The sequence below is a fragment of the Agelaius tricolor genome, unplaced genomic scaffold (genome assembly GCF_023055355.1).
Source record: "Agelaius tricolor isolate 1412-34295 unplaced genomic scaffold, bAgeTri1.0.p SCAF_35, whole genome shotgun sequence".
Lineage (NCBI taxonomy): Eukaryota > Metazoa > Chordata > Aves > Passeriformes > Icteridae > Agelaius > Agelaius tricolor.
Window position 1 is genome coordinate 1,308,929 of NW_027269295.1, and position 14,670 is coordinate 1,323,598.

General features: G+C 46.0%; 1 protein-coding gene across 50 annotated transcripts in view; it reads left to right on the top strand.

Annotated features, from left to right (window-relative positions):
- Positions 1-14,670, top strand: part of SHISA6 (shisa family member 6) — a 167,257-nt gene that overhangs the window by 136,082 nt on the left and 16,505 nt on the right. For 49 of the 50 annotated variants that reach the window (XR_011683350.1, XR_011683352.1, XR_011683349.1 and 46 more), the window contains exon 5: positions 4,274-4,336. The exons of the other annotated variant lie outside the window; for it this stretch is intronic. Coding sequence is in view for 1 of the 49 variants with exons in the window: in XM_071452709.1 (XP_071308810.1) it covers positions 4,274-4,336 (63 nt within the window). In the remaining 48 variants the exon portion in view is untranslated. The remainder of the gene's footprint in view (positions 1-4,273; positions 4,337-14,670) is intronic. 50 annotated transcript variants of the gene reach the window in all.

Below are 14,670 nucleotides of genomic sequence, written 5' to 3' on the forward strand. Positions count from 1 at the left end.
GAAGGCAAAAAGCGAGAACACTTGTGGATGGAGGCTGTCTAATAAAATAAATAGAAATAATAAATGGAAATATAAATAATAATATAATATTAAAATATATAAAGAATAAAATATAAAAATAAATATTTTAAAATATAAAATATATAAAAGAAATGGAAATAATAATTTGAAATATAAATAATAACAGTATATAAAATATATAAAGAATAAAGTATAAAAATAAATATTTTTAAATATAAAATATAAAAAAAGAAATAGAAATAATAATTTGAAATATAAATAATAATATAATATAATATATAAAAATAAATATTTTAAAATATAGACTATATAAAAAGAAATAGAAATAATAATTTGAAATATAAATAATAACAGTATATAAAATATATAAAGAATAAAATAGAAAAATAAATATTTTTAAATATAAAAATATATTAAAAGAAATAGAAATAATAAATGGAAATATAAATAATAATATAATATATAAAATTAAAATATAAACCCAAATATTTTTAAATATAAAAATATATTAAAAGAAATATAAATAGTAATAAAAATAAAATAATAAATCGCAAATAGAAAGGAACGTGCCTCCTGTGCACGTGTTTGCAAAGGAGGGGGAGCACTGCTTTCCTTTTTCCCAGTGCAACATCTCACTCTTTCTGCTGGTTATTTTATCTGATGGCTCCTCCAGCTGCGCTCAGAAATTTCCTTTTGTGTCCCGGCAATTCAGAGCCCTGTGGCTCCTTTCTTCCCCTAATGGAGTTTCCTGGTAAATAGCTTTGAACTCAGATCCTTGTCTGACAATAGATAAGCTCCCGCCTAAGCGGCACTTCACAATTAACAGCATTATCTTGTTAAACCTGAGGAGGTGTAGGAAGGCTCCGGCGTCATTTTAAAGTATTTGATTGCTTAGAAAGTGTTTACAAAGGGCTACAGAAGAGGTAAATGAAGCCCAGTGCTGCATTCAGATTTGCTCAGCCACATCAAAATGCCAATAATTCAGGTTCTGACAGGGGCAGGTGACGGTGGTGAAGAAATGGCCTCAAAATACCCGAGATTTTAGTGAGGAAATAAAAGGGGAAAGGAAAGGGAAAGGAAAGGGAAAGGAAAGGAAAGGAAAGGAAAGGAAAGGAAAGGAAAGGAAAGGAAAAAGGGGCTGGAGAGATATAAAGGAATAAAGTGAGGATTTATTAAAAAAAAACCTTCAAAGGATGCACCTTGGGCAGTGCAAGAGCCCAGGCAGGGCTGCACCCAAGGTGGGCCCAGCATGGACTCAGAGTCAGGAGTTTTCACCCTTTGATGAGTTCTGCTCCATTTCCACGCTGGGGTTCAGTGCCCAATCCCAGCTCCAGGGGATGCAGTCCCACCCTCCCAGGTTGCTCTCCTCCATTCCCTGCTGTTTGCACTTTTTGGGGCTGAGGCTGCAGCGGTGTCCTTGGTTCTGGGGCTGGGAAAGGATTGTTCTGTGTGCCTGAGCTGGGAGGAGACCTTGCTGACACTTTCTGTGCAGTTCAGAGTTATTGACCAGTGCACTGCAGAGCCTGGGAAATAGGAAAGGTAAAACTGAAGGCATCAGCAGCCCTGGGGGGGAACATTTGCAGTGCTGGGAGCAGTGAGAGGCTCCCAGTACAGCAGAGCTCCTGAACTGGGGCAGGACCAGCACAGGGCCAGGGGATGCTGCAGGGTCTGAGCTGGGGCTCCTCAGCCTGGGGAGGAGGAGGCTCAGGGGATCTGCTCAGTGCCTGTGATGAACAGAGAAGGTGGAGCCAGTCCCACCCCAGTGGTGCCAGGGCAAAGGGCACCAACCCTCACACACAAAATTCCCCCCAAACATCAGCAAAATCTGCAGCCTCACTGCAGGGGTGGCTGGACACTGCAGAAACATTTGGAGAGAGGATACAGTGTCCATCCTCAGAGCCCATGGGGTCACAGGCAGGATTGCTCAGGCTGGAAAAGACCTTCAAGGACATCCAGTCCAGCCACCAAGCCAGCAGCACCTCCATGGTCACTGAACCAGGTCCCCAAGTGCCACATCCATGTGGCTCTGAACACTTCCAGGGGTGAGCAGGGATCTCCATCATGATTGCTGGGAACCAGGTGAAAATTAACCCATCTGATCCCACAGCTCTGTAAATCCCTCCAGACAGTCACAGCGGTTCCAGAAATATCCAGTTTCTTACTTGTCCCCCATCCTCTGGTCAGGTTTTCACATTAAAGTGAAATTTGACCGCATGGAGTGGCAGAAACGGAGACAAAGTCACAAAATTATTTCCTGCAGAATTTTTCCTTGCTGAAAAGGAAAAATCCTTTTCCTTGCTGAAAAGGAAAAATTCCTTCACCAAAGGAAGAAAAATTCCAACCAGGGCAACCTGTAGAGCACTTATTGAAGGGCACTTGGGGGGTCCCTGAGCTCCTCTCAAGGTTTGCTCATCTCCTGCTGGCTGCCAGGCTAAAACCCTCCCATTTTCCCATCTGTCTGGGATAGAAGAAGTGCCTGAATTCTGGGTGGAGGTGAAGATACCCAGACTGTTGTCACCTGAATAAATAAACCCTGATTTTAACCCTGATTGCACCCAGACACTCCCCATAGTGAGGGAGAGAGATCAACAAGCAGCCAACACTCAGAAACAAACCATGGCAACTTAACCTGATTTTTTTGGTTGGTTGTTTGTTTGCTTTCCCCCTGTGTTTTATAGCCAGGGAGGAATAACTCCTATCAAGGATCATGACCTCAGCAAGGGTTCCAGCAGTTTCTAGCAAAGCAATGTGAGATTAATTAGAGGAGCAGGTTGTTAATGAGGGCTGAGTGACCATGCAGGGAGCAAATAGCAGGGGAAGGGTGGCCCTGGTGTGGTTCTGGAGATTTGGTCTCTTTGTTCCTGGTGGGAAAGGAATTCACTTATTAAATTTGCAGGTGATATGAACCTTGGATGACTGTAAGTCTATTAGAGAACAGGATTAGAATTTAAAATGTTCTTGACAAATTGGATAAATAGCCTGCAAATAAATTGATTAAATGGAGAAAAATGAGATGCCTTGGGCTGAAGCAGGAATGCTAAAAAGCCTTCTCTGTGTTGGAGAACAATTGGAGAGTTCCTTGGAAAAGCAATAAGGAACCACAAAGGATCACAGACTTTACACGAATCAGGAAAATAAAAATATCACAGGTTTGTGTGAGCAAGGGGAGCTGACTGGGGGTAATCCAGAGATTCCACCCTGTCCTGGGCTCTCAGGGCTCTCTCAGAAACACATCCCAGGGCTGAGGGGGATCTGGAGCAGTGGGAGCACAGGGGGCTGCAGTGGCAGGGACCCAAGGCAAAGCAGGGAAACAGGGAGACAGCAAAGGGATGGTGTCAGCCCCAAGGGGAAAGGAGAACGCAGCAGCTGTGGTCATAAAGGGCTGGGCAGGAATAAGGGGGGGTCTCTTCATGTCTTCTCCTGTCCCTGGAAGACAGGAAAGAAGGAATTGGTCTGAAAAGCAGGAAGGAATTGGTCTGAAAAGCAGAAAGGAAGCGACCCAGAACTTCTGGGGGAAGGAGATGTCATGGAAGGTTTGGGAACAGCAGAGCAGCCCTGGAGTGACCCCCTGCAGCAGCAGGGCAGGACATGGAGGGTCCCAGAGATCTCCTCTCCTCCTGCCCTGCTGCAGCTGCACCGAGGCTGGGCAGCTCTGGACAAGGAGCTCAGTCCTTGCTGAAGGCTGAGGGCCATGGAGGCCTCTCAGGAGTCCCTCATCTGTGATTTCAGTGCAGGGGAAGGAGGTGGAGCTGTTCTCCCGGGCCACTTCCAGCAGTGGCTCTGCCATGGATGGCTCCCCTGCCCTGCCACACCTGTGACTCCTCTCTGTGCCCACACAGCACCTGGTGCTGGTGGTGGCTGTGCTCACAGTGGGACAGGCTGGGCTTGGGTGCTTGGGGCTCACATCCTGAATGCTCCAAAGCCCTGATGGAGCCGGAGCAGCCTCCAGGAGCAGCCCAGCCTGGGGTACAGCTGGGTGTGCTCCTGCCTGGACACGATTCTCACCTTTGCAGAGAGCCCTCATTTGCAGGCTCAGCAGAAGGGGAGCAGATTCCCATTATCGTGCTCTCTTTGCATCTGGAATTTTAAGTGAACTGCATAACAGAATCTTCTGCTTTCTTAAGCATTTCCTTCTCCTTTCTTTAATCATGCTGAGATTTCCTGTGATACTGTGAGCTGTAATTATCATCTGCAGATCAGTGGCAATGCTAAGCTGGTTCTTAAAGGGATTTTTTTTTTCTGTGAATTTCAGATGACCAAGAACAAAATTATAATCACCTGATACTAAACAGTGACAACCAGACACCTACACATGGTAAGAGAAAGCAAAGAGCAAAATTACACACGTTGTAACTTTCCTCTGCCAGCCAGTAACATTTACTGGTGCCAAATGTGTTTAATGTTAATGGAAATATTCCTCTGGCAGTGCTGCATGCCTGGTGGCTCCCATTGACATTAAACACAGGACCATATTTTCAGTAGTGTGCACAGGGAAATATGGCCCAGCCTTTTCTAACTGTGCTGATCAGCCTTGTGTCGAATTCCAAGATTCTCCTTTGTTTCCCACTTGTCCCAGCCTGGAGATGTTTCTTTGCTTCCCCCATGGCCTCTCTCTGCTCAGCCCTGTCCCCCAGCCCTTCTGCCCCCTCCTTTGGGTTTCCCTGAGCAGCAGAGGAGCCTGGGCTGTGTCCCCTTCCCTTGGAGCCAGCCCAACCCTGGCATCCCCTGGCTCCATCCAGTCCCTGGCACCCAAACCCCGTTCCCCAGTGTCTGTGCCACCAGACCAAGCTCTGACTGATCCCTCAGGTCCATCCAGCCCCAGCCCAGTCCCTGGCACCCAAACCCTGTTCCCCAGTGTCTGTGCCACCAGACCAAGCTCTGACTGATCCCTCAGGTCCCCTCTGCTCTCCCCCCTCTTCTGCTGCTCCTTGTCTTGGTCCTGTCCGTGTCCCTCCCTGTCCCCTGTGCCTTTGGAATGGGATCCATTCCTCCTGCTCTAAGCTCCCAGTACATCTCATCTCTGTCACTTCTGGCAGCTCTGAATCTCTGTATTTGTTACTCTTTTTTTTGTCCTGGCATTTGTTTTGAATTCTGAAACCTCGTCCTGACTGTTCTGGAGCTGATTTATTGCAAGTTGTGCTCACATACAGAAACCTCCCTGCTGCTAAGGAGGGTGGGAGAACAATTGCCCTTGGAAAGATCCCCTGAAACCTTGGGGGTTTCTCCTTCCCAGGGGAGGCAGGCATCTCTTCAGCCCAAACATTGCTTCCATGGTAAGCCTGTGCTATTAGGACTTCATTTTCTGTCTTGCAAACACTCCAGGAGGAATAGTGTCAGCTTTAAACTCATCAGTGCCACAGCAGTATTTATTGAGCCTGAACTGACAGCCTCCAATGTTCCTGACTACTTATTCTGTTTACTTTTTTACTTTCCTGAGGGAAAAAAAGAAAAAAAAAAGGAAGAAAATGGAGAAATAGGATTGAAATTGTGCTGTCTTCTCTTTGGTCTTGGTACTCATTCTCAAAATCCAGCCCCTGCTGGGTTCTGAGCTGCCCTTGACCTGCCCAGGAGCTTTAATGCAGCTCCAGCATCAGGGTCCCGCTGCACCCGAGCACTCCAGGGAATGTGACAAAACAATCCCATTTCCCTCTGCTCCCAACAGATGCTTTGCTTTTTTATGTTCTTAAGAGACCAAAACAACTGAAGGCAGATCCACTGATGGTCTTGGATTCCTTGTGCTTCCTGTGCCTTAATAATGTGGTTGTTGTTGTGAGGGACTGGGATGAGCTGACTACAAATGAGGGTGTGATTCAGAGGTACATCTCTCTCTCTCTGAGTTATCCAGATGGCCAGGGCTGCTTTTGTTCCTTCCATCCGTGTGTGCTGCTGCTGAGCCATTGCTTGGAGACTCTGAAAATATATTTGGACTTTTCAAGTGAGACATCAGAGGAGCTTGCAGGATGGCACAGAGGGCTGGAAGGAGTGCTGGGAATTGTGAGATCCTGGGGAGGACAATTCCCAGCGGGATCAGAAGTGACCACAGGCAGCTGAGTCACAGGAAGCGCCCAAGGCCAGCTTGGATGGGGCTTGGAGCCCCTGGGAGGGGCCCCTGCCCATGTCCTTCCTTCCTTCCTTCCTTCCTTCCTTCCTTCCTTCCTTCCTTCCTTCCTTCCTTCCTTCCTTCCTTCCTTCCTTCCTTCCTTCCTTCCTTCCTTCCTTCCTTCCTTCCTTCCTTCCTTCCTTCCTTCCTTCCTTCCTTCCTTCCTTCCTTCCCTCCTCTCCCTCCCTCCCTCCTCTCTCTTCCTCCCTCCCTCCTTCCCTTTATTCCTTCATTTTTTCCCTCTTTTCTTTCTTTTCCATCCTTCTCTTCCTCCTTCCTTCTGGCACTGGATCAGCTTTAGCTTCCATCCCCTCCTGGGACTCCTCAGTTCCAGACTCCTCTCCCAGCCCAGGGGCTGCAATCCCAGGATTTCAGTTCTGCTGTGGTTGAGGGCTCTGAATGAACCACAATGACCCTGAGCATCCCACACCTGCCAGAAATCCCTGCTGCTGGATTATTCCTAACCCAAATTCCCCCCCAGGACACCAAATGTCCCATTCCAGAGGCTCTCACAGCCCTTTGGAAACATCAGCTGAAATTCTGCTTTCAGTGACAGCACTTAGACCCCAATTCCACTGAAAACTGAATTTTCATGTGGATTTCCTTAACTCTAGACTTTATTTCTACCTCAGCTGCAGATTTGAGCTGCAAATGAAGAACTGTACAGCAGTTTTAGGAAATGTAGTGATTTGTATGTAAAATGTGAGTGGGAGGGAGCAAGTATTAGGCTCTAAGCACAACCAAGTTTTACATATGAAATGCAGCTAAATCTTTTGATACATTAATTTATCTTGCTTAGATATTCAGCCTTCACACGAAATAAGCACATAAAATGATTTTCCCATAAAAACATTAAAATATGAAGGAAAAAACCGAGCTGGGGGCACAAAAGAGAACTGAGCATCAGCTATAACAGAAATACACATTGACTGCCTGGGCTCAGTTTCTGTACAGATTATTGCTTTATTTTTTACTGCTACTGAAGTTTCATCTCATTATATTTAGTGCATATATAATTATCCTAACCTAAAGAGCACCTAATAAACATTTTTTTTTATGCATCTTTATAAATACCAAGCACATTTCCAAATAATATGGTTGGAAGGAAGTTCATATCACGACTTTTATGTCAGTTAATTGCATTTGACAATCATCTCAAAAAATACTTGGTAAAGCACCATGAGCAGCCAATTACTTCAAGGTTTTAATTTGGCCCAGTGTTTTTCCATGGATGATGCCTGGGATTGCTCTGATGGAGGCAAATTTCATTTTATAGCTGTACTTGTGTGGGCTTTTAACAGTTTTCTCTGTATGGACTCATGTAGGAGTGTGGTTTTCCCTTCCTTCCCTCCTGGAATCCTTCCTGGAATCCTTCCTTCCTGGAATCCTTCCTTCCTGGAATCCTTCCTTCCTTCCCTTTATTCCCTCTTTTTTCCCCCCCTCTTCTCTCGTTTCTTTCTTTTCCATCCTTTTCTTTTCCTGCTTCTTTCTCTTTTCTTCATTTCAGAAATCCAGGGCATCTCCCTTCCCACACACTAATAGGGCTTTGGGGGATATATTGCTGAAAAAATCCTTGCATCAATTTTCTAACATCAGACCAGAAGCTTCAATTTGGGGCAATCCCAGAAGATATGAAAATGATTCCCCATTCTGTCACATCTCCTCCAGCAATTTGTTGAGAGTTTTGTGTCTATTGTGTTTAAGACACTGTTTACAAAATCAGAACAATTAAGGGCTGTTTAAATTAGCTTTATCCCCAGCAGAAATGTATGGGGGGAAAGGAAAAGCTAATCAGATGTGCAGCATGAAACCCAGAGAACAGCCAGACCTGGCTGTCCTGACCTTGGCCAGGGCTGGAATGGAGTGGGAAGTGTCATAATTCACCTGGGGGGAATTTTGGGAGGAATTTGGGACCTCTGAGCTGGTTTTGATGATGGGGTTTATTTTATCATCTTCTACATAGGCAGGAAGGGTGAGTTTGGCTCACATCTTCACAGCATGGCTCAGAAGGTCTCAAGACTCTTAGTTACAGGACCTTTTAAGGATTTATTGACCAATAAAACACTGACAACAAGGACATTTATGGTTTTGACCCAATCTTTAAATATTTTGTCTTATGGACTCATGCTGCAGTGTGAGCTTTCTTAGCCAATCTTGTTATGGCACACAAACCCACAGTGCTGCATTCTAAACTCCTTGTTTACCTCTGTCTGGAGTCTTTTTTCTTTTTTTTTTTCTCTATATCCAAACTCTGAAACTCTAAACTTTCCTTTACTTAGCTTAACATGTCTCTGCTTGAAACTCCAAATCCACATTCTGCCTTCAGCCACCTGAGTTTGGGAGCCTTTTCCAAGGTCTCAGACCAAATCCTGGGTTTAATTCTGGAGCCCCTGGCAGTGCCCAAGGCCAGGCTGAGCAGGGCTTGGTGTCCCTGCCATGGCAGGGCTGGAATTGAGGGGGTTTTTGAGCCTTTCCAAAGCAAAGCAAAGCAAAACACAGCAAAGCAAAGCTAACTAAGCAAACCAGACCAGACCAGACCAGACCAAACCAGACCAGACCAAACCAGACCAGACCAGGCTAAAACAAACAACACCAAACCAAACCACACCAAACCAAACCACATCAAACCAAACCAAACCAAACCAAACCAAACCAAACCAAACCAAACCAAACCAAACCAAACCACACCAAACCAAACCAAACCAAACCACACCAAACCAAACCAAACCAAACCAAACCAAACCAAACCAAACCAAACCAAACCAAACCAAACCACACCAAACCAAACCAAACCAAACCACACCAAACCAAACCAAACCAAACCAAACCACACCAAACCAAACCAAACCAAACCAAACCAAACCACACCAAACCAAACCAAACCAAACCACACCAAACCAAACCAAACCACATCAAACCACATCAAACCAAACCAAACCAGACCAGACCAAACCAAACCAAACCAAACCAAACCAAACCAAACCAAACCACATCAAACCAAACCAAACCAAACCAAACCACACCAAACCAAATCAAACCAAACCACACCAAACCAAATCAAACCAAACCAAACCACACCAAACCAAATCAAACCAAACCAAACCAAACCAACCAAACCAAACCACATCAAAGCAAAGCAAAGCAAAGCAAAGCAAAGCAAACCACACCAAACCAAATCAAACCAAACCAAACCAAACCACACAAAACCAAACCAAACCAAACCAAACCAAACCAAACCAATCCAATCAAACCAACCCAAATCAAACCAAACCATTCCAGCCATTCCAAATTCCCTCTCCCTGCCCTGCCCACGAGGCCCTGGCAGAGCTGGGGGCAGGTCCCACTTTGCAGTGTCTCAAACCCAGCTCTGCACAGCCCTGGTGCCAGAGCCAGGTGTTTCACCTGCACCCCCTGCAAGGGCAGCAGCCTCCAGGGTGAGCAGATCCTTTGCTCTGGCTGCTCTGTGCAGTTTCCATTTCTCCCTTTCATTTTAATTTCAGTGTTTCTCCTCTCAGCCCAGCTGTGGGTGCAATATTCAGTGAAGCTCCATGTGCTCATGGGCCTTTCCACCCTGATCCCCCTGGCTGGCAGCACTCAGGGGTGTCACTGTCACACCCAGGGTCACTGTGTGCTGCATCCCTTCCCTCTGCACCTTCCTCCTTGTGGAAAACGCCAATCACTTGTTTTTAAAATTTTAAAAGTTTAATAGTAAGAAAATGGCTATAAAAATAGTAATAGAATTAGAGTAATAATAATTTGGGCAATTTGAATTAGGACAATATGAGACAATAGAGAAAAGAGTTACACACAGTCCAGGTACTTTTTTCTGGGCAGCAGGAGCCCAAAAAAGGCCCCACGTTACCAGAGGATTAACCCTTAAAAACAACAGCCTGTTGCATATTCATACACTTCATACATGATGCATAAATTCCATTCAAACACAGGATTCTGTCTGGGCAGTGTCAGCTGCTTCCTCTGAATCCTAACAGTGCCTTGGAGGTGGGAAGAAGTTCATTCCTCCTGATAATGGGGCCATAAATTCTTTTTCTCTGAAAGATTCAGGTGTCCTGTGGCTGCTATCTCACTTCAAGTCCTTTCTTTAAAGTAAAGTATCTTACATAGCATAGCTTATATTTTAACATTTTTTATAACCTAAAACTATATTTAACACGCTACTTAAGAGAATTAATACAGCATTACTTCCTAACACAACACATATAATACTAATTTGAATATTTGCAAAAAGCCAATCATAAAATGCATGCATGTTTCACACTTCTCCAGGTGCTGCTCAGTTCTCAGCCAGGCCCAGGGCTGGAGCCATCCTGACAGACACAGGGTTTGGGTTTTCACACTGCCTCTGTTTGAAATCCTCCATCTCCAGCTCTCCTAAATGAGGGCAGCTACTTGCTGGAGAGCTCTGATTTCCACCACAGAGGATCTGACCTGGAAATGCAGAAACCTCCTGGAGATTAGTCATGAGAAATGCAAAGCACCGTTAATACCAGTGTTTGTAACAGGAGCAAACAGGAGTGTGAAAACACAAACGCTGAGGACACGTCTGGTCCATTTGGACTCTGCACACATCAGTTTATCTGCCTGCCCTGACAGTGTGTCACTTCAGCACGGCCTGGGAGCCCCGAGCCCTGGCACAGAAGGCTCCAGAACGTCAGCAGTGCCACCAGATCTGGGGCCCTTTGTGAGAACGTGCGTCAGAGTCGGAGCCTTTGCGTCTGAGCCCTCAAAGGGCTGAGCAGGAGCAGGGCTGGGGCAGCAGGGAGGGCTCTGACAGGGGGCTGGAGCTCTGCTGAGCTGCAGCTGAGCAGCAGAAGGCTGGCTTGGAGCAGCTTCTCCTAGGTGACATTGTTTGCTTTCCCTGGGTGAATGTTTTAAAAGGCATCTGTTGAAATGTCTTGCAGAATTCGCACAACATATGTGCAGACTCAAATGCAAATCTGCAGCACATCCCTTTTGCCACTTGAGCTTTGTTCAAAACTTTGCCATCAAGTCACATTTTTTTCTTTTTTAATTTTGGTATCATCTGCTCCCGTCCTTGAACATGAAAGGTTTTGTGCCTCGTGTAAACACACTTTGAAAGTGTCTTCCAACAAGAGAGGCAGAGCAAGATGTGACAAGGAGACTTCAGGTCTAATCTGGAAATCCTGGAGCTTCTCTGAGCCCTGAGCTTGCAGGGAGGTTGCAAAGCACTGGCAGAGAAATGGGCAGAGGGGCTGTGCTTCCCTGGTAGGTGCCAGAGTGCAGGAGTGAGCAGAGCAGGGGATTTGTGTGAATCCACCCCCAGGCCCAGCAGGGCTGCAGGTGACACCCAGGTGCTGCCACCAAAGCCATTGTCCTGTTGGGACCACCTTGGGATGGCTGCCTAGAACAGAGGCTGGGCAGGATCAAGAGAATAAAGTGGGTGATTATTAAAGGCCTCCAATAGCTGCACCTTGGGCAGTCAAAGCCTCACAGAGGCTGCACCCAAGATGGGTGATGGCTTCCAGTTTTTTATACAGATATAAGTTTGGTCTATTTGCATAGCAGGGGTTAATTCTCCAATTACTGCTTCAGGTAATGAAGTCATATTCCTCAGTTTTCTCCCCACAATTTTATACTTTTAATACTCCCCACATATTATACTTTTATTATACATTTATACTTTTCAGGGCCTGTGGTGTGTCCTTGGATCTCAGGCCCAGAGGGATTGTTCTGTCTGACCAGAATGTGAAGGCAGTTATCTACACTTTAAATGGAGTTCATAGCTATGCACAAATGCACTACAGGGTTTGAAAAAAATATAAATCTGCAATCTTAAGGCACCATCAGGTGTGGCAGGAGCACAGGCAGTCCCTTCCCCTGCCCTGTGAAAGGTGTGAGAGAGCAGGAGCCTGGCCCAGGGATGCTCTGTTCCCATAGAACACAGCAGGTTCAGAATGGCCTGGCAATTCTGGCTCATGAAGCAGAAGAGATGCACCCACCTGGCCTGGTGGGGCTGCAGGAGGAGAGATCAGAGCTCCACAGAGCTCCCTGCTCCCTTCCTGAGCTCCTTGTGCCAGCGTGGAGCAGCCTGGGCTGGGCTGTGCATCCCTGCTCAGGGCACTGTGCAACCAGGGCTGCCTGCAGGGTGAGGAAATGCTGCAATTCCTGCAGAATTGTACAGAATTGCACTGCAGAAATGTACTGCAGAATTGTACTGCAGAATTGTACTGCAGAATTGTACTGCAGAATTGTGCAGAATTGCACTGCAGAATTGCACTGCAGAATTGTACTGCAGAATTGCACTGCAGGATTGTGCAGAATTGCACTGCAGAATTGCACTGCAGAATTGCACTGCAGGATTGTGCAGAATTGCACTGCAGGATTGCACTGCAGAAATGTACTGCAGAATTGTACTGCAGGATTGTACTGCAGGATTGTACAGAATTGTACTGCAGAATTGTACAGAATTTTACAGAATTGTACTGCAGAATTGCACTGCAGGATTGCACTGCAGAATTGCACTGCAGAATTGTACAGAATTGCAGTGCAGGATTGCACTGCAGAATTGCACTGCAGGATTGCACTGCAGAATTTTACTGCAGAATTGCACTGCAGAATTGTACAGAATTGTACTGCAGGATTGCACTGCAGGATTGTACAGAATTGTACTGCAGGATTGTACTGCAGGATTGCACTGCAGGATTGTACTGCAGGATTGCACTGCAGAATTGTACAGAATTGTACTGCAGGATTGCACTGCAGAATTGTACAGAATTGCAGTGCAGGATTGTACTGCAGGATTGCACTGCAGAATTGTACAGAATTGTACTGCAGGATTGCACTGCAGGATTGTACAGAATTGTACTGCAGGATTGTACTGCAGGATTGCACTGCAGAATTGCACTGCAGGATTGCACTGCAGGATTGCACTGCAGAATTGTACAGCCTTGCACTGGCTGTACCAAGGTGGGGCTGTCCCCAGGCTGGGGGAGGTTCCTGTGCTGCTGGGTGAGCTCCTGTGCCAGCAGGGATGGTGTGCCAGAAAATGGGCACCAAAGGGCACAGAGATGCTGAGGAAAAGGGAACCAATCCTGACTCTAAAGGGAATCCCAGTAGCCACGAACAGAGCTCGTTTTCCAGTGTCATGTCCAGCTGGGGTGATGGGGATGCTGGGGAGCACAGTGTACAGCCTCAGCTGCCCTGCAGGCAGTAGGAGAGCTTTGATTTGCATTCTGATTATTGATTCTGACCTGCAGCTTCCATAGGAGCCCACCAGCACCACAAAGAAAGAGGAGAGAGGCCAGAGACAAATGTAGGAGAGAGGCCAGAGACAAATGTATTGCAGGAGTGAAAACCTGCTGAGAAACTGGTGCTGAACTGGCCTCAGAATACAAATTGCACGAAATATTTCTCCTTACTGGAGCACCTCAGTTCTCTGATCTCCCCCTCAAGCTACATTATGCAAAAGACATCTGAAATTAGCTTTGGTCATTTCAGTTTATCCCTTGTTTGGCTGAGTGATGGGCAGTGGATTTCAAGGTGACTTCTCATTTGCCAGGATCATTCCAGCCCATTCCTGAGTGCCTGGATGGGAAAAGCAGCGAGAAGATGAAGTGATCCTGCAGCAGCCCATCAGATAAATGTGTGGCACTTAATTTCACACACCTCATGCAAGCAGTCAATTAATGCTGTGCTCTGGCACCCAGCACAGCTCCGTGCCTGTGCCTGGGCTCACTGCAGCACGCCCAAACCCCCGTGGAAATGGAGATTAGCTCCACATTCTGCCTGAGCAATTTGCAAAGGGATCTCACCCCGGGGTCCTTGCCACACAAGCAGGAGGAGGAGTGGGGACATGGTTTCAGTGCTGATCCAGCCTCTGTTTGCTGGATAACATCAAATCAATTGTTTCCAGCCCCCTGATGAATGCCACACGCTCCCTGATCCTGCAGGCAGGCTGTTAGACATGGATGGATGTCACATTCATATTTTCTGTAAAAATCCCTTTGCCCAGGATTTTTCTCCTGGGAAGCTGAGAAGCCTCAGAGAAAAATATAAAAATTGAATATTGAAAACATTAATGATCTCATTTGCTTCTCCTGTGTTTGCTGCTTTGGAATCTGTTTGGAGATCGTTTACCCAGAGGTGATTTTTAAATTTGTTTAACGTGAATTCTTTTCACTCTTTGGCCAATCAGGGCCAAGCTGTATCAGGACTCTGGAAAGAGTAATGAGTTTTTAATTTATTATCTTTTTAGCCTTCTGTAAGTATCCTTTCTGGATTCTTTACTATGGTTTAGTTTAATATAATATAATATAATATAATATAATATAATATAATATATAATATAATATGGAGTCAGATTCACCATTCCTCCCTGCCACGGGGCACCCCACAAACAGAAAGGATGGAAATCACCAGCAGGGAGCTGCTGCTCTCTGAGAGGAGCCCCTCAGATCCCTCAGGTCTGTGCCACACCAGAATTCCCTTCCAGGAGGGCAGAGAGGAGCAGGAGAAAGGGGAGAGGAGATTGATGACATTTATATGGTTATTGCACTGGGAGGAGGAGTTTT